Below are 22,447 nucleotides of genomic sequence, written 5' to 3'. Positions count from 1 at the left end.
CTCCCTTGTTTTTCTCTTGCTGCTTTTAATATTCTCTCTTTGTCTTTTGCTCTTGGCATTTTAGTTATGATGTGTCTTGGTGTGGTACTCTTTGGGTTCCTCTTGTTTGGGGTTCTCTGCGCTTCCTGGACTTGTAAGTCTATTTCTTTCACCAGGTGGGGGAAGTTTTCAGTCATTATTTCTTCAAATAGGTTTTCAGTATCTTGCTCTCTCTCTTCTTCTGGCACCCCCATAATTCTGATGTTGGTACGCTTGAAGTTGCCCCAGAGGCTCCTTACACTATCTTCATATTTTCGGATTCTTTTTTCTTTTTGCTTTTCCGGTTGGGTGTTTTTTGCTTCTTCGTATTTCAAATCTTTGACTTGATTCTTGGGATCCTCTAGTCTGCTGTTGGATCTCTGTATATTATTCTTTATTTCAGTCAGTGTATACTTAATTTCTAGTTGGTCCTTTTTCATATCCTCAAGAGTCTCACTAAATTTATCGGCGGTTTCTAGAAGATTCTTGAAAAACCTTATAACCGTGGTTTTGAACTCTATATCCAGTAGTTTGCTTTCCTCCATTTCTGTCATTTATGACCTGTTTCTTTGTCTCTGCATTTTGGCTGCTTCCCTGTGTTGATAGAGTGGCTTTGTGTGCTAGGTGTCCTATAGGGCCCAGTGGCTCAGCCTCCCCAATTACCTGAGGTGGACACTCTTGGTGCACCCCTTTGTGGGCTGTGTGCACAGTCTTATTGTAGTTAAGCATTGATTGTTGTTGGTATCACTGGGAGGAATTGACCTCCAGGCCAATTGGCTGTGAGGATCAGCTGTGTCTATGATGGGAGAGCTTCTGTGCTGTAGACACCCTTATGGGGCAAGACTTGCTTCAGTGGGGCTTTGGTGCTCACTGAGTCTGCCCCTTGAGTGTGTCCCTTATGGATCTGAGGAGTTATAATCTGGATGGTCCCACTCTGACCACTGGAAGATCCAAGGAGGTGCAAATTTAGTCTCTGCCTGAGGCCACCCAGCAGGAGTTATGGAAAGATCTGCAGATTCCCTTCTTTGTTTGGGGTTTGGAGGTGCCCAGATGAGGCCCAGCTGTGAAGAAATGCAAGTTGCTGTGGGGCCTTGGGCCTTCTTTTTGGCAGCTCTGGGGCTCTCTGACTCAGCTGCAGTTTGTTAGGTAATTTTAGGTTGCAAAGAGCCAGGCCATTCATATGCAAAAGCCTCTGCACACAGCTTGGGTGGGGCAGGGTCTCAGGGTGGGGTCTCAGGGTGGAGCAAACAGCTATGGCTGACTGTCAGCCCTGCCCTAAGAGGCCCCTGGGTCTCAGTGTCCCGCGGTAATTGCTGCAAGCACCTCTGAGAGAAAGCTGCTCTCGAGTTCTGCCCAAAGCCAGACAGTCCAGTTTCTCCCTGTATGAGTCTGGGTCCTCAGAGTCTCGCCCGGAACTGGAGTTCAGAGCAGTCGGGAGCTTGTGTCTCCCTTCCGATTGAAAAAGACAACAGCATACTCAGTTGCCAGCCCTTTCTGTGCATGCCTTCGTACCTCCTCTGAGTCTCAGTGTGCTTTTTCTCTTTCCTTCTAGTTGTAGAATTTCCACTTAGCCAGCCTTCCTGTGGTTCTGGATGATGTCCGTTTTGTCTTTTAGTTGTAGTTTTGAAGTGGTTGTGCGAGGCAGCAAGTTCAGGTGTTTACCTATGCTGCCATCTTGGTTTCCACTTTACCTTATATTTAGAAGTCTGCAGTCTCGCTCCACTTCTTTCCTCTCAGGCCCTCTTCTTTCTCAGAACATATATCCTAGCTTGTTTGTTTTTTAATTTGTGAAACAAACTTCCAGTTATAAAACAAATAAGTCATGGGGATGTAATGTACAGCAAGGTGACTAAAGTTAAATCACAAGAAAAAATTTGTAACTATGTGAGGCAATGAATGTTAACTACATTTATGGGAGTGACCATTTCACGATATATACAAATCATTATGTTGTACATCTGAAATAAATACAATGTTATATGTCAATTATATCTCAGAAAACAACAACAACGTTGTCACCAGGATCATGGGAGTGTCAAGGTGACCATGGGAGGCAGCATGGGACAGGGGACAGGGCCCAGGTGGGATCTGCTGGACTTGGGTTCCAATTCTGGGTCTGTTATTTACTGGGGAATAAAGTTAGACTCTGTTTAAATTAGATTAGCGCTTAATGCTCAATGGGATTAAATAAATGCTTCCTTTTACTTTTCCCACAGGAGATGAGAAAGGTCTCAGCAGGCCGCAGAGCTGGGGAGCGGACCAGAGGGGCCCCGATGTTGGGAGAGGGGGAGAGAAATTGTTTTGGAATTGGCTGGGAAGATGGTTTTGCTGCAGGTGCTGCTGCCTCAGGAATCCTGCAGCCGCTGGCTGGCGCGAGAGCCAGTGAATCAAGTTCAGGGAGCAGCTGGGGCAGATGAAGACCGAGCCTGGCAGCCAGACCTGCCGCTTTCCCCATTCCTGTTCCTGTTCCTGTTCCTGTTCCAGAGCAAAGGTTACTCCGCCCTGCAATCATCTTTCTCTCTGTTTACCTTATAAGGAAGGTCACCAACGGGCCCTGTCCTCTTCCCCTCATTGCTACAAACAGTTCCCAGAAGCAGAACCTTCCTGGGGAAAGATGGCTGGGAACTCAGTTTTGCTGGCTGCTGTCTCTGTACTCTCTGCCTGTCAGCAAAGTAAGAGTCCAGCAGTGTGTGCGTGTGTGTGTGTGTGTGAGAGAGTGTGTGTGAGAGTGTGTGTGTGTGTGTGAGTGTGTGTGTGAGAGTGTGTGAGAGTGTGTGTGAGAGTGTGTGTGTGAGAGTGTGTGTGTGAGAGTGTGTGTGTGAGTGTGTGTGAGAGAGTGTGTGTGAGAGTGTGTGTGTGTGAGAGAGAGTGTGTGTGTGAGAGAGTGTGTGTTTGAGTGTGTGTGTGTGTGATTGTGTGTGTTTGTGTGTATGTGTGAGTGTGTGAGTGTGTGTGAGAGTGTGTGTGAATATGTATGTTTGTGTGTGTGAGTGTGTGTGTGAGTGTGTGTGTGAGTTGTGTGTGAGTGTGTGTGAGAGTGTGTGTGTGTATGAGAGTGTGTGAGAGTGTGTGTGTGAGAGAGTGTGTGTTTGAGTGTGTGTGTGAGTGTGTGTGAGTGTGTGTGTTTGTGTGTATGTGTGAGTGTGTGAGTGTGTGTGAGAGTGTGTGTGAATATGTATGTTTGTGTGTGTGAGTGTGTGTGTGAGTTGTGTGTGTGAGTGTGTGTGAGAGTGTGTGTGTGTATGAGAGTGTGTGTGAGTGTGTGTGTGAGTGTGTGTGAAGTGTGTGAGTATGTATGTTTGTGTGTGAGTTTGTGTGTGTGTGTGTGTGTGTGAGTGTGGTTGAGGGAGGTTGGTTTCTGGGTTGCATACTTGCTGGTGGCCCTGTGTGCTCCGAAGACCATAGTCTGCCCAGCGCCTCCTTCCCTGGGGACAGGTGGAGATTCGGACATCTCAGGGATTAGTTTTCATCTGTGGTGACAACCCACAGCCCAGTTCAAGCCAGCATTCCAAGTGGGCTAACCAGGAGCGGGGCAAGTGGACTATAAATACTAATTACGAGTGTTCCAAAGGCAGTGTTGTACCTGCCTGTGAACTCTGGCTGTGGTTTCTTAAACTTTGATCTTTTAATTAATGTGTTTTCAGAAATAAACTGCTTATGGCAGGTCTGAGTATCAGGTTAAAAGGAATCTCCTGCAGAGATACGAGCCTCCGATTCAGAACTGAATTCTAAATTCTGAAGCACCTCCCCACTAGGATTATTCAATAGACAGAGGGCTTTGCTCCACGGGGTCACAGGTGCTCAGTTCCTAGTCTCTTACCTTCTGAATGGGGAAGAGGGTCTGAGCACTGCTGGGCAAGACTTCACATTTCTTTATCCTGCCAAGGCTGTTTGTACCCGCAAACCGGGCAGGGCCGTGACTGCATGCAGGCACCGCAGTGGAGGATAAAGTCCAGCTTGCACACGCCCTCAATGCCTTGCCTAGCCAGTTTGTTTTGTGGATTTTTGGAAATATGACACCATTTTGTGGTTTGAGTCACAGCCTTCCATGGAGGAGAGCAGGATGTTTGTGACCATTTAAGAAGCACTCAGGTCTGAAGTGCCCCGTGCTGGCCCCCTGGGTCGCATAGACCCACATGGAGCCACTACCAACCGTGTGCCCCTCATCCCCACACTGTAGAGAGCTCAGGAGCGGCTGACAGAGCCTGTGTCATCCTCACAGGAGGCTTCTGTGGCTGGTGGGTGCGGGGCCACTGTGCACTGGGCCAGAAGGTCTGGCGGCTGGGTGCCACGGGTGGGAGTAGGAAGAGAGGAGAGGAGACTGTGTTGATGGTGGTTGGGGGGTGGACAGGGAATGTTGAGTGATGGGAGGGAGGGAGGGAGGGAGGGAGAGAGAGAGAGAGAGAGCGAGAGCTGTTCAGTTGGCATAAGAACCAGAATTTGTAGCTCCTACAAGAGTCTGCGGTTATGGAGTCAGGACTCCATGTGTCATGGCCGAAGCAGCTCCGGTTTTGAAGTCCTGACTCTGTCCCGCCCAGCCACTTCTCAGGCGGTGGCCTTGGCCAGGACGTTGTGTCCTTCAGTGTCCTCATCTGCAGGGTGAAGCAGGACACTGGGTGGAGAGGCTGAATCATATGGTCCGGCTATGCCGAACTAACAAATCCCGCCAAATGGGTTTTTAAGTGGTTGTACCATTTTACATTCCCACCAGCAGTGGTAAGAGTTCCAGTTACTCTTGTATCCTCACTTGTCTGTCTTTGTAAATTAGTATGACCGGTCTTTTAAATTTTACATATTAAAAAATATTTTTATTGGTTTCAGAGAGGAGGGGAGAGGGAGAGAGAGTTAGAAACATCAACGATGAGAGAGAATCACTGATCAGCTGCCTCCTGCATGCCCCCTACTGGGGATCGAGCCTGCAACCCGGGTACGTGCCCTTGACCAGAATTGAACCTGGGACCCTTCAGTCCGCAGACTGACGCTCTCTCCACTGAGCCAAACCAGCTAGGGCAAATTTTACACATTTTAATAGGTATGCAGTGGTATCTAATTGTGGTTTAAATGAGCATTTTATTAATGAATAATAATGTGCCAGATTTTTTAACATCGATTCCCCTTTACTTGCAGGTTATTTTGCTTTGCATGTAGCAAAAGCAAGATTAAAATACAAAGTTATGCCCCCGGCAGTCTCTGGGTCACCCGAGTTTGAGAGAATATTTCGTGCACAGTAAGTCATGCTTCTCCCTCTGTTCAAGGATCTGGGCTGGCCACACACACACACACACACTGATGGGGGGAAAGATGTGCAGAGAAGAGCGAACCACTCTTCCCGGCCAACACCCTTCTCATGATCTTTGAAGCTCGAGGTAGCCAGTGCGTGGAGTCTCTACCCACCTTTATAACAGATGCGGAGGGGCCTTTACAAAAAGGCTGGGCTCTGATGGCTCTACCCCCTCCCCTGAATTTCTCCTGAGCTGGTCCTCAGCTCTAGCCCAGTGCCTGCCTTAGAGTGTAAGGTGTAGGATAATCTGTCCAAATCAGATGACTGGTAAAGCCATTTCAGCTTTATCTGAGGCGGGATCCCCGGGGATAACCACTTCATTCCAAAGCCTGCGTGGCCACCTGTTCTGGGGCGAAGGGCGGGCTCCCTTGAGCTCTGCCGGTTCCTGAGCTGGGATGCACTTTCTTCTCTGGCCCTCCTGGACCACGCACGGAGCCCCTTCAGCCCGCTTAGAGGTCTCCTGGCCTTGGCTGTAATGGAAATGCTGCCTTTTCTCTTCCTCTTCCTCCCGCTGCTTTGCTCTCAGCGGAGTCAGGAAGCCTGGTGATCCGGCGAATTCGATCTCCATGTGGAACGTGGCATCTCAGAGCAATCCATGCAGGGTCCCTCTGAGCACCACGGAAGTACCTGCTTCCTGTCTGAGGGGAGCCTCAGCTTGGATATTCGTTTGCCAAGCGAAGATGCTTAGTATGAAGCCTAATGTACCCAGTTACCAGCCCAGGCCCCTCTCCAAAGCCCCCATTCAATTCCCCTTCCTTTCTACATGGATTGAGGTGACTATCTCTAGAGTTTCGCAGCCTTTTACCAGAACATTTTTTTTTTTTCAATTGTGAAAACAGCAGTTATAATTTCACCGAGGACCATTCCTTCATGCTATTGCTCAGCTTAGAAACTTCTATGTAGTCTAATTTGAACACCTTGCTTCCTTTAGATTAAAGGCTTTTCTAAATCTGAAAAGTAGATCCAAGTTTTAAATGGATCTTGCCACAATTTAAATACATTTCCTCTGATTCTATCTTCACTGGAAGGAAGTAGCTGATCACCTCACTCTTCCTCATACACTTGAGGATCATTTACGGAGTGTCTTTCATCTTCTGTATTTTGAGGCTAGGAGCACTAATCCTTTAGCTGTTTTGCTCCAATCATTGCAAAAATTAGGTTGTTATTTTTAGACTAAAATTTTTCATATTACTTCTAAGCCTGGAGTCTGGAAGTATACGTAGTATTCGAACAAGGGTTTCATGTTTCTGGGTAAGACAGAGGAATGGCTTCTTACCTAGTTTTTGTTAAAGTATCCTTCTTTGCTTAATGCTAAATGATTCAGCTCCTGGTCCAGAATTAACCTGCCCACAAGGCCCAAGTCAACCCAATCGCCACCAATCTGAGTACTCCTTGTAATATTACCCTCTTCTTACTCTAGGGTGGTGCTGTCATTTCACTAGTTTTTTTATAGTCATTTTGAATTCTAATTCTGAAATTTAGAAATTAAAACAAGTGACCTTAATGCATATCTAAAAACTACGGAGAAAAGAAAAATTTACAAAGATAGTACTTTTTCAAATATTGTGCCCTACTAGGATGATAGAAATGTGGGTCACCTAATTTTGCAGGAAGTACAAATAAGTTAAATGAGAGAGACAGGAAGCACGTCTCCATTTTTCTTACGTGTGTACCCATCTTGGGCGCTAGCTGAGAGCACAGAATGTACTTATCCACCAAATGAGGGCTTGAGATCTCTCCAAGATGAAAAAAAAAATGACTCTAAATGGTGAGTTGTTTGAACTCCAGCATCCTGCTCCACAGGCCACCGGTCTTAGTCAGCTTGGGCTGCTGTAACAAAACACCACGGACCGCGAGGCTTAAACAACAGACATTTGTTTTCTCCCCGTTCTGGAGGCTGCACGGCTAAGACCAAGGTTCTGGCTGATTCGGTTTTCTGGTGAGAGCTCTCCTTTCGTGCTCGCCGTGTGCGCCCGTGGCCTCTCCTCTGCGCACGTGTGCCTGGGTGCTGGGGGAGCGAGGCTGGTGGGTGTCAGAGCGCTCCCGGCTCTTTCTTCTCATAGGACACCCATCCTACGGGATCAGGGCCCTTCTGCCCTGTGTGCCCTTAAGTACTTCCTTCCACCAACATATGGATGGTAGGGCTTCAACGTACGAATTTTGGGGAGGGCACAAGCATTCAGTTAGTGCCACCACCAAAAGCTTCTGTCGCACAAGCTGGGTGATTTCAGGGAGTCAGGGGACGGCTGGCATTTGGATGAGCTGCAAGCCTCCCTCCCTCCCTGCTCACCCTGTTCCTTGTCAAGCCACATCGCTGACAAGTGCTGGTTAGAGTCATGTTCTCCTGCCTCCCGCGGCAACCTCCCTCGGTGTCCCCACACAAGGGTTACTTGACAAGGAGCAATTTAGGTAGTTACGCGTCTATAAGAGATTAACTCCAGCAACCTCTCATCCCCAAGACTTTTCTGAGTGTATTAACCTGGTGCTCCGAGCCCCAGTCAGAGTAATAATCCAAAAGACATCCCAGGGTCGAAAGCCAGCGGCTGGGGCCTGGGGCCTCTGTTAACAGCGCAAGCAGCCTGCTGCTTGGGAAAACAGCCATGAAGCAAAAGGAGGAGGAAAAAGCAGCAAACAGAAACTCAAAAGAGGAAAACCTATGAAAGCTCCTTTAAGTTGGGTTTTTCTTTTTTTTCGTTTTTAAAAGATATCACACTATGAGCACAGCACTATTGATGGTGTTCGTCTGATCAGGTTTTCTCCTTTGGCGAATGGTTCAGGTTTTCTATGAGCAAGATTGTTATAAGCAAAGTCGTCTGTTCATTAGAAATCTCTCTGTCAAATCACAAAGATATTCAGAAGTGATGTGTACCCTGAGAGGGTGCACTAAGTCATCTGCTGGGAAAGGGGGGATATTCGAACTTCTATTTATACTTAAAATTCCATCCTTTCATTTCTATTTTGTGTGTGTTTTATAATACATATGACATTCTTTCCAAGTCAATTTTCCAAGTCAATTCTTTCCAAGCTGTGCTGATGGATCAACCCCATATTCCCAATGGTTGGACATAATGGAAGTTTCCTTCTTGCTCATGTCAAGTTCTATATGGGTGTTCCTGCTGGGTGTTCCACGTGGTCATTTAGAGGCCTCAGCTCCTTCTGTCTAAGGGGTCTCTCCCCATCCAGAGCCTCAGAGTTCTCCTCATTCAACCAGCAAGTGGGGGAAGGAGCTTGGCACACCCTTGACTTAACCATTTGGCTCCGAAGTGACATATTTCACTTTCATGCACTTTCCATTGGCAAGAAGGGGCACCGCTTGAATGCAAGCAGGCTGGGGGTGTAGTCCCAGGCTGGGCAGCACCCACTCAGTCCATCGGCCGTCAGCTAGCACCTCTGCTACAGTAGGGCATGTGTATGTTTTTATGAGGGTTGTAGAGCTGTTAGGGCTATGTGATTAAAACCATTTGGAGACCAATGTTTCAGGAACTGTCAGAGATTGGGTTGCCTTGCCATAAATTGAGTCTTTTTTTTTTTCTTCCAAAATGGGGTGAACTTTGCAGCACCCTTAATGACTGAGACAGGGTCCCAGCAGTATGTAGGTCGGGACTGCTCTCCCTGCTCCCAGCCCTCGGGTCCAGGTGGGAATCTGCAGAGACCACATGTCCTGAGCCTCATGGCCCAGACTCCCTTGGACTTGGGGGACCATGAGGGTTTTAGCAGCCATAATGACTCAGTCTCAACAGGCTCCATCAGGCCGGCCTTTAGGATGACCACCCTAAAAAGTGCCTGGCACTTTCTCGGTGTGGGCACTCAACGTTCTGTGTCCCAGGAAACCCCTTAGTTCCAGGCCAACCAGGACAACGTACCGGGTGGTCCTGGTTTTAAAGCTGAAAGTCCCACGTTCTGAAAACCTTCCCCGTCCAGGGCAGACCAGGACGGTTGTCCACTGACTGTCCTTTCAGCAAAGACTCTTTGTTCTCAGCCCTGTGTGGAAGGTGAGGTCCATGGTGACCTCAAAGGGAAACCTCCCCCTACTCTTTTCATGGGAAGCTGAAATATCAGAGGAGCCCAGGATCATGGTGCAAAGAGGGCTCTAACCAGCCAACGAGGGGACAGGCTCAGCTTCCCTCAGTGGACGTGTAGGGAAGGGGGTGGGCATCACTGGTGGGCCCCCAATGGTGCCCTCTGTTCCCACAGGAAGGGACATTGACACAGCTGCTGCCAGCTGTTTTCTGTCCCATCTGGAGATTTTTCCTGAGGACCTCCTATATGAAGATGACAGAATAGATCTGCCTTTATGTTCACAAGAGACCAATAATTATTCTCATTTTGGTAATTGTGATTCGTTATTGAAAGGATTGTTAAGAACAAATTTTGAGAGTTTGGTCTCTTTGAGGTAAACAAAATCTGTTGACAGCTTACCGTGAGCGAGGTGTCCTGGGCCACTTCCCCGTGGTGGGCACGTGCTGGAGGTCACAATGAGCAGGTAGGATGTGATTCCAGGTATCTTAAGGCCAAGCAGTCCCCGGTGTTGTCAGCAGGCAGCAGCAGAGAGGACTGCCAGCAAATAGCAGGCCCCAGGACTGGCTTAAGGCAGGTCAGCAAAAGAGGGGCCAGGGGCAAAGTACCCTCACTGGGACAGGAGGTCAGAGGGAGACGGCAGTGACAGCTCACAGAGGCAAGGGGCTCATTTCCTGGGGAAGGAGGGTGCAGAGATATGGTGCTAAACTGTCTGATGCTCCAGGCTTTGGCCTCCAGGATCACAAATGCCTGTTACCTTCCCATCCTGACCTGAATCTTAATAGCTGCTAACAAGCCCTGCTCTCTAGGACCTCAGCCCCCCTTCCCCTATCTTCTCAGTTACTTCCCGGAGCCCAGGGGGCGTGTACAGGGGCACAGCCCCTCCTGGCCAGCAGTGTAAGGCATGGCCGTGCGCCGCCCAGCTGGAGTCCTCCCCAAAGCCTCGTGGGTCGTGTGGATGAGAGCCCATTGGCTTTCAGAGCTCAGTGTTTGGGGGGCCCGGCCCTCAGGTTGGGGTGCTGGGTGTGTGGGCCTCAGAAAGAAGCTGGGAGTTGAGGGTTCCCTCCTGATTGTAGGGTGCTGTGCTGGGGGTGGTGTTTATGGTGAGAGTGTGTCCGGGCCTTTTCTTAGAAAAATAATACAGAGTGGGCACTTCCTCATTTGACCGAGGTGTAGGAGTCACTCAGCTGGTGTCTGGACTTTTCAGAGGGAGTTGCTCTGTGTGCAGCTGTACCTACCACGGGAGGAGAGGGGTTCAGCGGCCTCTGATGTCGCCATCTGGGTTGTAAAAACCAAACCAAGCTGAACCAAACCAAACGCTTTTTTTTCCCAATAAAAAATATCACTTATGAGCTTCAACAGCCACTATCAACTATTCTGGGTCAATTGCCCATCACCTCAATTTAAGTGCTCAAGCTTTTAAGGCTTCTTTAAGAAAGCATGTGGACAACATGGTGGTGATTGCAGGGGGAGGAGGAGTGGAGGTGGAGGAAGGCATAGAGGGGATAAGTGGTGATGGAAAAAAGTGAAATGAAATTACAAAAAAATAAAGCATGTGGGATCATTGATAATCCTGTACATGATGACTCTTCCACCAAGATCCACTCAAGACCTCATTACAAATTACATTAAAGTTCTTTCTGGTTGTGACATTGTCAGCAGAGAACGCAGCCAACCTCGACAAGACCACTGGAAGGCGGAAGAATATAATTCATCATTTTCCCTCTGCTAGGTGCAGATGCATTAACTATAGTTCCCAGAGAACTATTTCCTTTTGCTTAAAATAGTATCAACTTTTCCATCCAAGTCTTCTATGAATAGAGGCAATTTGAGTTGACATGAAGACAGAGTTGGAATCTGGAGCTAGGCCCCGTCAAATAGGGCTCAGTGAACTCTGTCTGTCCTCTGTACAATGGGAATGAAATACGCTCATTCATTTACTTCAGGAGCTTTTAGGGAAATTATTTAAAGACCATTTTTAAAAAATGTGTCGAGTCACTTAAGTGGAATCAATGGATATGAGGGAATTTGGGGGAAGAAATCTCTTTAATATGAATTGAGTTATTTTCTGGGTTCTTTAGATAAGATAGAGAATACTTTTTAGGCTCAGAATTATGACAATCTCAAGGCCTTTCTTATGGAAAAGAGCATGATTCATTTCTATTTCTGGCAACTTGTAAGTAGGAGAGTGATTCCTGGCCCTGCTCTGAGGTTTAAACAATCTTTTAGTCTCACCTCAAAAGACTCACTGTAGCCCTGGCGTGAGGCTCAGGTGGTTGAGCGTCATTGTCCAGTGCACCAAAATGTCACTCTGGTTCAATTCCCAGTCAGGGCACATGCCCAGGTTGTGGGTTCGGTCCCCAAAGTCTCGGTGTGTATAGGAGGCAACCAATCAATGTCTCTCTCTTACATGGATGTTTCTCTCTCCCTTTCCCTTCCTCTCTCTTTAAAAATCAATAAACACATATTTTTAAAAAAGAGTCATCTTACATGGAAGGATCATTTAAGCTCTTTATGTAAATTCTTATATTATTTTTGTGAAAATTCAATCTAATTCAATCTAATAGTTTACCTCTAGATTGAAACTCAATGCTTTGGAGTAGAGTTTTCTCATAAAATAACTCATGTCTTTACTTTTTTCCTGCAGACAAAATGGTGTGGAGTTTTACCCCCTATTCATGATTACACTGTGGATGGCTGGATGGTATTTCAACCAAGGTAATTGCAAAACACATTCCACTCTGTTCCAATGAGGACTATGGTTCTTGGAACTATTGAGGGGCAGACATGCAACCACACATCCACGAATCCTGGAGATTGTTTTAAACAAAACAAGCGTCTCATTCATCACAGAGCACTGTGCTGCAGATAGTCTAACTTTGCTCTATTCTAATTTAATTCAATACTTAAGAAAAAAAGTTGAAACAAACGATATGTTGGGCACTTCAGAATAAAAATGTCACAACATTTGTCTTGACTTCCAGATCTTGCGTTAGTTTCTTGACCTCCTTTGGATCATGTCCCAGACCCCCTGCAGGCGTGTGTCATGACGAGCAAAGTTGATAGTGGGGGAGGCCGATGGCTTGCCTCATCTTAGCTCCATGTCACAGTCCCTCACTGTGGTTTCCCAGCAGAATGTCAACTCCCTGAGGTCAGGAATTTGCCCCATTTGCTGCTGTATCCCCAGGGCCTACTGAAGGGGGTTGGGGGACTCTTGCATGAATGACTAACAGCCGTAATCAAGATTGATTTCTAAAATCCCAAGCAATGGAAGGACCCAGCTGAAGCAGAACCTGAGCCGCTGTTTATTCATGTGTCATCTCACGCCCCTGCTGTGGGCACCCTTCCCTGAGCGGCAGTGATGAGAGCTGGTCAAGCCACGGTGGTGGCCGACCTGGACTGCTGGCCCTAGCACAGTGGTCAGAAGCACTTGGAGAACACTGCTGCCCGGTCCCACCCACATCTGGGGGCTGCCCAGGCAACCGAGTGTTTGAAACCTCTCAGGTGATTCTAAAGTATGGACAGAGTTTCGAACCCCAGCCCTGGGTTCTGTAATTTATTCCTGCTTCCCATACAAAGAAACTGAAGTACAGAGAGGTTAAGTAATTTGTCCAACTTAACATTTACCAACGTAGGAGAAAATTAGCTTTCAAGTACAGAGCAGGGTCTATGGAATTTGACCCAACAACCCATGTCCCTTTTCTTGAGAGTTCCTAGGGATGTAGTGCTATTGTTTGTATGTAACAACTCTACAATTATGTACTTTCTATTAGACTGGGGTATCCTTGGCGAGCCGAGGGCTTTACTCAAACTATGCCACACAGGAGGTTAGATCAGCACCCGCTGTCTTAGCTGGAGAAATTCAATCCATTTTGCTTTCTTTTTAAAAATATTTTTACTGATTTTTAGAGAGAGAGGAAGGGAGAGAAAGAGAAACATCAATGGAGAGCTGCCTCCTGCTCGCCCCCTACTGGGAATCTAGCCCACAGCCCAGGCATGTGCCCTGACTGGGAATCAAACCAGCAACCTTCCGGTGCATGGGAGGACGCACCAAACAGCTGTACCGGCCAGGGCAATGCCTTTTGCTTTCTGATAACTCTGATGGCCTCATTTGAGTTTGACCCGTGATTGCTAAGACTTAAAAAAGCCCAAATCCCGCTGCTTTCAAACGCAAACCTAGCACCTTCTTCTTGTAATTTTTACTGTCGACTGAGGAATTTCAGATAAAATGTCCTTTAGAGAAAGACTTCTTAACTTTATTCTCACTCACACTGTTGTCCCTTAAGGGCACGAATGAAGGCCTGGCTCCTTGTCAGGTGAGACCACATGAACAACTAATGAGAAAAGTGCCTTTTGATAATGGGACTCAGCCTCTGGGTTTCACTGTGATGGGCCCACTGCCTGTCAGGAAGGGATTTCTCAGGTGTCTTCTTCTTCTTCTTGTAATTTTCTCTTGGTTCTTCCTCATCCAAAGTACTAGTAAGTTGCCTGTTAACTGAACAGTTCTCACTGGCTCTTTGGGAGTCATTCATTAGATGGGGAGTTTCAAACGGTAGCCTGCTCAGAGCCTCTCCACTTCCTCAGGCACCTTGCTTAGGCATCCTTCAGGCCCCAACGCAAATGCCATCCCCTCAGAATGGAAAATCAGAGGCACCGCCTCCAGTTCCCGCTGTCCCATCCCTCATGTCTGCCCCCGCACCTTCGAGTCTAATTTTCTTTTCATTATTCTCTTTATTTGTCATCAGTCATTGCTGATAAACTCCACATAGGCAGGGAGCGTGTATCTATCTCACTGCTAACCCCAATTCTTAGACTAATGCCTGGTATGTAGAAGAAACTAAGCCTGGCTGGTGTGGCTCCGTTGGCTGAGCATCGTCCCATGCACTGCAAGGTCAATTCCGGGTCAGGGCACATGCCCAGATTGCGGTTTGATCCCTGCTTCCCTCCTCCCCCTGCTCATCAGGGAGGCAACCAATTGATATTTCTCACATTGATGTTTCTCTCTCTCTCCCTCTCCCTTTCTCTCTCTCTAAAATCAACAACAACAACAAAAAGAAAATGTCTGTGACCTAAAAACATAATGACTTTAATTCTATCCAGCATATCCGAATTGCACAGATAAGCTCTGTGTGTTCCTAAGAGGGCTTTGGCGATTCCCACCCGTGCGGCGCTGAGGAAAGAGAGGGCTCCTCGTAGGGAAGGCGTTGATGTTTTACATTGGACAGGATGGCAGGACATCACGCCATGCTTTATATTTCTTTTTGGTAAAACTTATTTTTAAAGAAATAAAAACATCTTAAGTGCACCATTCAATGAGTTTTGACAAGTGTGTACACCTGTGGGACCCAACTCCCTAGCAAGACAGAGTACGTGACGGCCACCCAGACGCTGCCCCGTGCCCTTCCCAGTCAGCCCTTTCAGAGGCAAACACTGTTTGGGTGGTTTTCTTCCTGGTGTAGTTCTGCCTGTTCTGGAACTTCCCATAATTGGAAGCACACACTGTGGCCTCATTCACTCCACAAAATGTTTTTGAGATTCACCACGTTTCTTTTCACTGCTAAGTGATATTCCATTGCATGAGTCTCACAGTTTGGTTATCTGTTCTCCTGTTTGTAGACTGCTGGGCTGCTTCCAGTTTTGGGCTATTGCGAATAGAGCTGCAATGAACACTCTGTACAGGTCTTTTTATGGGCATGTGCTCCCATTCCTCTTGGGTAAATACATAGGAATGGAATTGCTGGGTCAAAAGTATGTGTCGTTTTACAAGAAACGACCTTTCCCCCAAGTGGCTGTATTATTTTGTTTTCCCACCGATAACGAAGGAAGATTCCAACAGCACCAACATTTGTATTGTCAGTCTTTTAGTGTCTGAGCCATTCTCGTGGGCGTGCAGCAGTGTCATCTTGTGGTTTTAAATCACAGTTTGCTGAAACTGAATGATGATGAATAATGTGGGAAAAAATTTCATGTGCTTATTGGAACACTTGTTTATCGTTCTCTGTGAATTCTTTATTCAAATATTTTGCCCATTGCAAAAAATCAGGTTGTTTTTCTTTCAACTGCTGAACTGTCGTCAGAATTCTCTATGTATCTTGTACACACGTCTTTGGTCAGACATTTTGTGACCATTTTCTCAGCTTTCACACTTTGAGAGACTGCCCACTGACTCGGTATCTTCTTTGTTTTTTCTTCTATAGTTTTCGCTACTTGTCTGGGTCTGGTGTACATGTATGCCCGTCACCAGTATTTCTGGGGATATTCGGAAGCTGCTAAAAAAAGGTAAGGAGAACCCAAGAATTGATGTTTGGGCAAAAAGTAGTGGGCAGAGTCTGAATTAGTGTGCTGTTCCTGAGAGTATTAACAGCACCGATGGCTGTGATTGCCTGAGGCCACATCTCCCCAAGTCCATGCACAATTAGGCACCAGACAGGAAAGTTCAAGTATAAAAGTGTGTACTAAGTGTGCACTCTTTGATAATCACACTTTTTAATATATTTTTATTGATTTCAGAGAGGAAGGGAGAGGGAGAGAGATATAGAAACATCAATGATGAGAGAGAATCATTGATTGGCTGCCACCTGCACGCCCCCTACTGGGGATCGAGCCGCAACCCAGGCATGTGCCCTTGACCGGAATCGAACCCGGGACCCTTTAGTTTGCAGGCCTACGCTCTATCCACTGAGCCAGTCGGCTAGGGCTGACCATCACACTTTCAATCCTTGCAAAAATTTTGTGTTATCTTCAAAAAGTTACCAAGGAAATAATCCCGCCTAGCCTTGACAATCCTTTGACTGTTCAAAGGAGCCAATTAACCTGTGTGGTTAGGCATCCCCTTTAAGTTATATGATGAATGCAAATTTTCAAATGGCCAAAACATGGAAGTTCTAGGCAGTATCTACAGTGAGCAGCTGACCCCAGGACGCCCGGCTTCACCACTGTAGCCCTTTAACACCTCCCTCCCTCATCTCTGCCCTGCAGGATCCTTGGTTTCCGGTTGAGTCTGGGGGCTTTGGCCTTGTTGGCTGTCCTAGCAGTTCTCGGGATTGCAAACAGCTTTCTGGATGAATACCTGGACATTGATATTGCCAAGAAACTGAGGCACTTCTAACCCCTCCTCCGCTTTGCTCAAATGCTTGCAGAAGGTTTTTCTACTCTGAAGGTTAGATGGTATCACTTGTTGCATTAAAAAAAAAAAGTCTTGGTTCTGTTTTTCTTGAAGTGGCTTTGTAGAAACACACCCTTTAGAGACTTGATTCCCTGTGTCTTTAAGAACGGAAGTTTGCTCTGAGAGGGTATGTTGGATCATCAGTGGAAGCGCGCTGGGCCTGGTTAGAGAAGTGCAGGTTGAGGTCCCGCCTGCCCGCGTGGGGCAAGGGGAGCATGCCGCGGACCCTGCCAGGTTTTCTGTGGACCGAGGCCATCACCTGCCTCTGAGACTGCTTATCCCTGAATTGAAAGTTCCAGACAGACGCTAAGACAGCTGAGCTCACTTCACTGGCGGCCGGAAAGCAACCCAGGTGGCTGCACGTGGGGGAAATCAGGCAAACACACAGAGTAGCCAGAGCAAGAGCCGCCGCCGAACAGCACAAAATAAGCCTGGCTGTGAAAACGGACTTTATAAAGAAAAAGGAAGGCATATTATTTTCTAGGCACCATCCAGAACGCTCAGTGAGTGTTTTGCCCCTGGCAGGGACGGGGAGGGCCTTGGGTGGGCGGGACCGGCTGGGTTCTGGTGCTTTCCTGTCCCCCCCGGGGGGGCTGGGGCCGTGGCTGCTGTGACGCTGTGTGCAGCCACTGCCTGGCACAATTAACATGACCTCTCCTCACGTTCTTCATCTGTAAAATGGGAATGAGTCCACCTCGCCGTCCGAGGGGACCTTAGGAAAATGGAATTATGAGCATGTAACATCTCATCAGGGAAAACGCTCTCTTGTCAGTTTTTCCAGAGAAAGCTGGACGCCTTGAATCTGGTGTGGATATTCAAGGAGCTGTTTATAGGGACTTCTCTCTTGTGTGTGTACAAAGGAAGTTACAAAGGTTATGAATAACAGAAAAAGAGATATAAAGGTATTTAAACACCAGTTTTCTAGAATAGGAGGGGAGAAAACAACTTCCTGCACCCCAAACACAAGTACTAACTACCCAGAGTCCACCAAGAACATTTTGGTCTGGGAATAGAGATATCTGGCTCCAAACCTGCCCCCCGCCCCCCAATCGCTATCAGACTCCCCAGCACCTCAGCAGAGGCAGAGCAGCAAGGCGGGGAGGGCTCGGAGCCAGGCAACGCCATGGCTTCCTGGCTCTCTGCCTCAGTGTTCTCACAGGTAAAATGGGGCGAATGCTCTCAAATGCTGTAATCCTGGGGCCTTTTAGTTTTTAGTATTCTGATCAGTTATGGTGACTTGTATTGTGACATTTTAATTGTCTTATACACTGAAGACAAGGAAGAGGATGCAAATATTTGACCCTAAAGCACAATTACTCCTTTGGAAGTGGGGAAAATACAATTCTTCAAATCTTACATTTGAAGATTTTTAAACAACGTCTATTTTGCATCTAAATGGAAACTATTTAAATTATAAACACACACAGAGTTTGGTTAAGCAGCATGTGGAAAAAGAAGATGGTTGTACCATGATATCGGAGTTTTGCATCTTTAAACATCTGAATGACAGAATTTATTTCCTTTGTTCTAATTCTGTTGTCACCAAGGCAACCTCTTGATCATTTTAATTCCTACAAATTGGGCTACAGGGAGCAAATTCACTGGCTGGAGAGATGTGAATTTCCTATCTCTTTGACAGTTACATATATATTTTTTGCATATTAGTTAAATTGATTTTATGTTTAGAAATCAGTTTTATTGTCTCAAGAAGTCAATGTTATGAAAAAAAGGGATGGAGAAGAACTTTCCTGCCTTAAAGGAGTCTTAAGGAGAATAAAAACCAAATGGCAATGTAGGATCCTCCATCAAATCCTCAGGCCCTGGCTGGTGTACGTAATGGTTAGAGCTCCAGCCTGCACACTGGAGGGTTTTAGGTTCGATTCCTGGTCAAGAGCATGTACCTAGGTTGCTGGTTCGACCTCCGGGTCAGGGCGCATGCAGGAGGCAACCATTCGATGTGTCTCTTTCATCCTGCCCTCCCTCCCCTCTCTTGCACTCTCTCTAAAAATCAATGGAAAAAATATCCTTGGATGAGGATTAACAACAAAAATTCTGGTTAGAATAAAACAGCATGGAAGACATCTGGGAGGCAATTGGGACCATTTGAATATGGAGTGAGAATGAGATGCTATTAGGGAATGGATGTTAATTATGTGAGGTGTGATACTGATAGCGTGGCTAGGGGAGAGAACACCTGATTCTTTGGAGTTGCAAGCTGAGAGGAGGCGGGGTGAACTGGCTGGAGTGTGTATAACTTACTTTGAAATGGTTCTACAAAATACCAGTAAGGACGTGATTTGGCAACGTGTTAACAGTTATTGAATCGAGTTGGTAAGTGTATATTGTTATTCATTGTATTATTTTTTTTCTGATTTTTTGGAAAGTGTTCATAAAAAAGTTTAAAAATCTAAGCAAAATCAAATCCTTCAAGCAGCTGTATGCTTGATTTGGAATCTGTGGTATCCATAGAGCCAGCTGTCCTGGGTGAGGCAGGGACACGGAGCCCCACGTGTGTGAATGCTGCCGTAATTACCTCCACCTGTTGCATGAAAACGACAGGTGTTGGTGGTAGCTCATCCAGAAGACACCAGAATGGAAAGCTAATGTCCTTAGAACTTAAAACCAAAAGGTAAAGAGATTAGAGGAGAAAACCAAGGGGAAAAGAAGGGGGGGGGGGGGGAGGCGGGAAAGATAAAGGTCTGGCCCGCCGGCATGGCTCAGTGGTTGAGCGTCAACCTATGAACCAGGAGGTCACAGTTGGAATCCTGGTTAGGGCACAGGCCCAGGTTGCTGGTTGGATCCCCAGTAGGGGGTGTGCAGGAGGCAACTGATCAATGATTCTCTCTCATCATTGATGTTTCTCTCTCTCCCTCTCCCTTTTTCTCTGTAATCAACAAAAATATGTATTAAAAAAAGATAAAGGTCTGGTTATACAACTAGGTGTTTTCTCTCCGCACTTTGCAGAGTTGGAGGAGGGTGGGGTGTAACCAACACAGCCATTCATAAGGAAAAGTATCAGGTTATTTGTTTTTCACCTCTTTTTCTCTAGTCTTCCTTGAAAAAAAGGGCCAGAGACAGAAATGGCTCATCTAGTGCTTCTGAATGTTCCTTAATTTTCAGCAGTAAAATGCATCTTTCTCACGGGGTAGATGCCTATTGACTTCTCTCCCCGGACAGACGTCTCTGCAGTGATAGACATTACGCTTTCTCGTGGGGCTGACCAGCAGCCCCTGAACGATGGATGAACAGATTACTCCCACACAGTTTCACTGTGGGGGAGAGGGCTAAGGGGCTCCTGGCTCAAGGGTCCAGGCAGCCTCGATTGCCTGCCTCTTAGCCTTTTATTGCAGTTTTTATCCTTAGATACAATCAGTAGGGTGAGTAATCTTGGGAGGACACGTGTTTACATTGTCCTCTGGGCATCCAGGGATTAAGCATAAGGATTCCAGTAAACACCCGGGGGTCTACACGTGCACAGACTTGTTTGTAAAGGTCAAGGAATAATTAGGGGTGCCGCCTTTGACACTTCCTTAAGTCTCCCCTAAGTCAGAATTCCGATAAACAGGGCAGGCAGCCTTCCACACACTCCCCTTTTATCAGAATGTCCCTCTTACAAACGTTCCAACCAAGTCTCATGCTTCCCAACACTCCCCCGCCTTCTTCCCTCTCCACCCACTCACTCACTGAACTGGAATTTTAGAAAGGCCAATAGGATTGCATAGAAGAACTCGTTTTAAAGGAGAGACCTATTTCATTCATCCAGTGCAGAACACATTTTCACTTAAATACAAAGGTGTGGTTTAAAAAAATATTTTTATTGATTTCAGAGAGAAAGGGAGAGGGGGAGAGAGAAAGAAACATCAATGATGAGAGAAAATCATTGGTTGGCTGCCTCCTGCACGCCCCCTACTGGGGATTGAGCCTGCAACCTGGGCATGTGCCCTGACCGGGAATCGAGCAGTGAATCTCCTGTTTCACGGGTCAATGCCCAACCATTGAGCCACACTGGCCGGGCACAAAGGTGTGGTTTTAATCCGGACTAGTTGTGCTCAACCCTTCTCAGAGCTCCCCGTTAGCCCCTCCCCCGATCCTGTTCATTTTTCACTTTCATGTTACCTAGTGTCACATGGTGTAATTTGCCAGCCAGTCTGGAACCATAGCCCACTGTGGGTAGGACTGGCCTCTTCTTCCGCAGCCTCCATGCTTCCATACGTTAAAGTTCACCTTTGTTTCGGATCTATTTTTGACTCTCCCCAAGTGGCTTTAGGCTGGGTCTTCTAGAATTGAAGGGTGGAGTCACATGTGTGTGAACTGTGAACAAAGGGCTCCTGGGGTGGGGAACAGAGAGGGAATTGGGGAAACAGGGCAGAGAAGGGCAAGCAGCCCCATAAGGAGGCAACTTTAGGCAAAGTCCCAGCCTCTGCTTGATCCTGCAGGGGGAGCCCTGGAACACAAATCCTATTTCTGGGTTTGTCCAGGAAGCAGTTTAAGCACGTTATCTCTCTGCAGCTGGTGCAGGCTAAGCCAGGCCCTGGCTCAGGGAGTCCTCCAAGAGGTACAGCTGGGCAGTAGACGTAAGGCAAACAGTGTGTGTGTGTGTGTGTGTGTGTGTGTGTGTGTGTGTGTGCGCGCGCGCCCACTCTAATGGGGCTAAAATCCCTTTCTTATTTTCCCTCCAATATATTCCTTGAGTTTTCTTACCTTTTTTAAAATATGATTTTTACTATCATTTCCTCCAAGTCCTCTGACTGGACCAGGTGGGTTTGGACTGTTACGGGGCCGAATCCACAAACGGACTTCAGTTGGTTCCTTTCCAAGTTGACGCTCCTCTGCTTCCCTGGCCACCTCCCCCGGAGGACGAATTGAGAAAGCGTTAGTTGTGTGGTTGAATGAAAAAGGCGGCGAGTGACTGATTGCTCTGTACTGTTACATAAATGTTTAAGTAATGATATCAAAATTTTGAGACAAGAACTGCAGTTAATCAATTGCAACCCAGGCATAATATATCTGCTTAATTAAGGTTGGGGATCCAGTGACAATCCAAAAATAGACTATACTTTGGGTTGATTCAGATAATCTTTTATTTGTTTTTTTTTTCTTTAAAAGTGGTATGTCAACATCACTTCATTTCTACATTTCAGAGTTCTGTACATTTCTTAAGAGGAAATAAGCAATGCTCAATGTACAAAGTAAAAAGAGAAAACTAGAAAAATCTGAATAAAATGGAGCAAGTTGCCATAGGTCATACAGTACAAATTAGTAATTAGATGTCATCTGAAGTGCAATACCACTGCTGTGATGATGAGTTAAGGGATGAAATAAAAATACTCTATTTTAAACAAACAGTATATATATATATTTATATGTATATTTTTTACAGATAGTAGACCCAGTGATATCTGCAGTATTGTAAAAACTTATTTACAAATAACTTCTTTAGACATTACATATACATCAGCACCGTAGGAAAAACAAAAACAGAACAACATTATTAAAATCTACCTCTCTAGTTAGTTGGTCCCAGGACTGAGCGTTTGGAGGAAGCTTTTAAAAGGGAATAGAGCCACTCCTCCGTCAGCCACCTCTAGCTTCTCATCATTGCTTATATATTTATTTCCTGTACCTTTCAGAAAAAGGCAATTATATATTCTGTCTTCTTGTTTGCTTACTTTTTTTTTTTTTTTTGGTTTTCATCTGTTTCCACTCAGGAGTTTCCCTGGTGTTGTCTGTCCCCCTGCAGGTGCTCACGGTCACCCTGCTAACACCTCCTCCCAGAGAGCACAGCCCTGCCTGGGCTCCTGCCCACCTGGCCACCTCGGTCTCCATTCTGGCCCTCGCTGAATGCATCTGTAACCCTAGGACCTGGAGAGCAAGTCAAGGTCGCCTCCACATCCTCTGCCCCCCGCTTCCCATTCGAACTCCCTTCTCAGGACCTTCCCCCAGGGCCAAGTCCAGTTCCCATGGTC

The 22,447-nt window shown here is 46.6% G+C and overlaps 1 protein-coding gene across 1 annotated transcript; it reads left to right on the top strand.

Moving 5' to 3' along the window:
• The first annotated feature begins 2,580 nt into the window (after positions 1-2,580).
• On the top strand, positions 2,581-22,343 carry MGST2 (microsomal glutathione S-transferase 2). Its single transcript, XM_079770773.1, has 6 exons — positions 2,581-2,690; positions 5,146-5,245; positions 11,964-12,034; positions 15,514-15,595; positions 16,295-16,475; positions 22,222-22,343. The coding sequence occupies exons 1-5, from the start codon at positions 2,633-2,635 to the stop codon at positions 16,422-16,424; spliced, it is 441 nt and encodes a 146-aa protein (XP_079626899.1). The 5' UTR covers positions 2,581-2,632; the 3' UTR covers positions 16,425-16,475; positions 22,222-22,343.
• Positions 22,344-22,447: the final 104 nt, after the last annotated feature.

This window comes from Cnephaeus nilssonii (assembly GCF_951640355.1).
Source record: "Cnephaeus nilssonii genome assembly, chromosome: 5".
Lineage (NCBI taxonomy): Eukaryota > Metazoa > Chordata > Mammalia > Chiroptera > Vespertilionidae > Cnephaeus > Cnephaeus nilssonii.
This window is presented reverse-complemented; position numbering and strand designations above follow the sequence as displayed.

What these genes read in the sequence shown, in the direction of transcription:
- MGST2 (XM_079770773.1), top strand. Translation starts at nt 2,633, where the DNA reads ATGGCTGGGAACTCAGTTTTGCTGGCTGCTGTCTCTGTACTCTCTGCC. An exon ending in GAGAGAATATTTCGTGCACA is followed by an intron (nt 5,246 to 11,963) that starts GTAAGTCATGCT and finishes TTTTTCCTGCAG; the next exon opens with ACAAAATGGTGTGGAGTTTT. An exon ending in TCGGAAGCTGCTAAAAAAAG is followed by an intron (nt 15,596 to 16,294) that starts GTAAGGAGAACC and finishes TCTGCCCTGCAG; the next exon opens with GATCCTTGGTTTCCGGTTGA.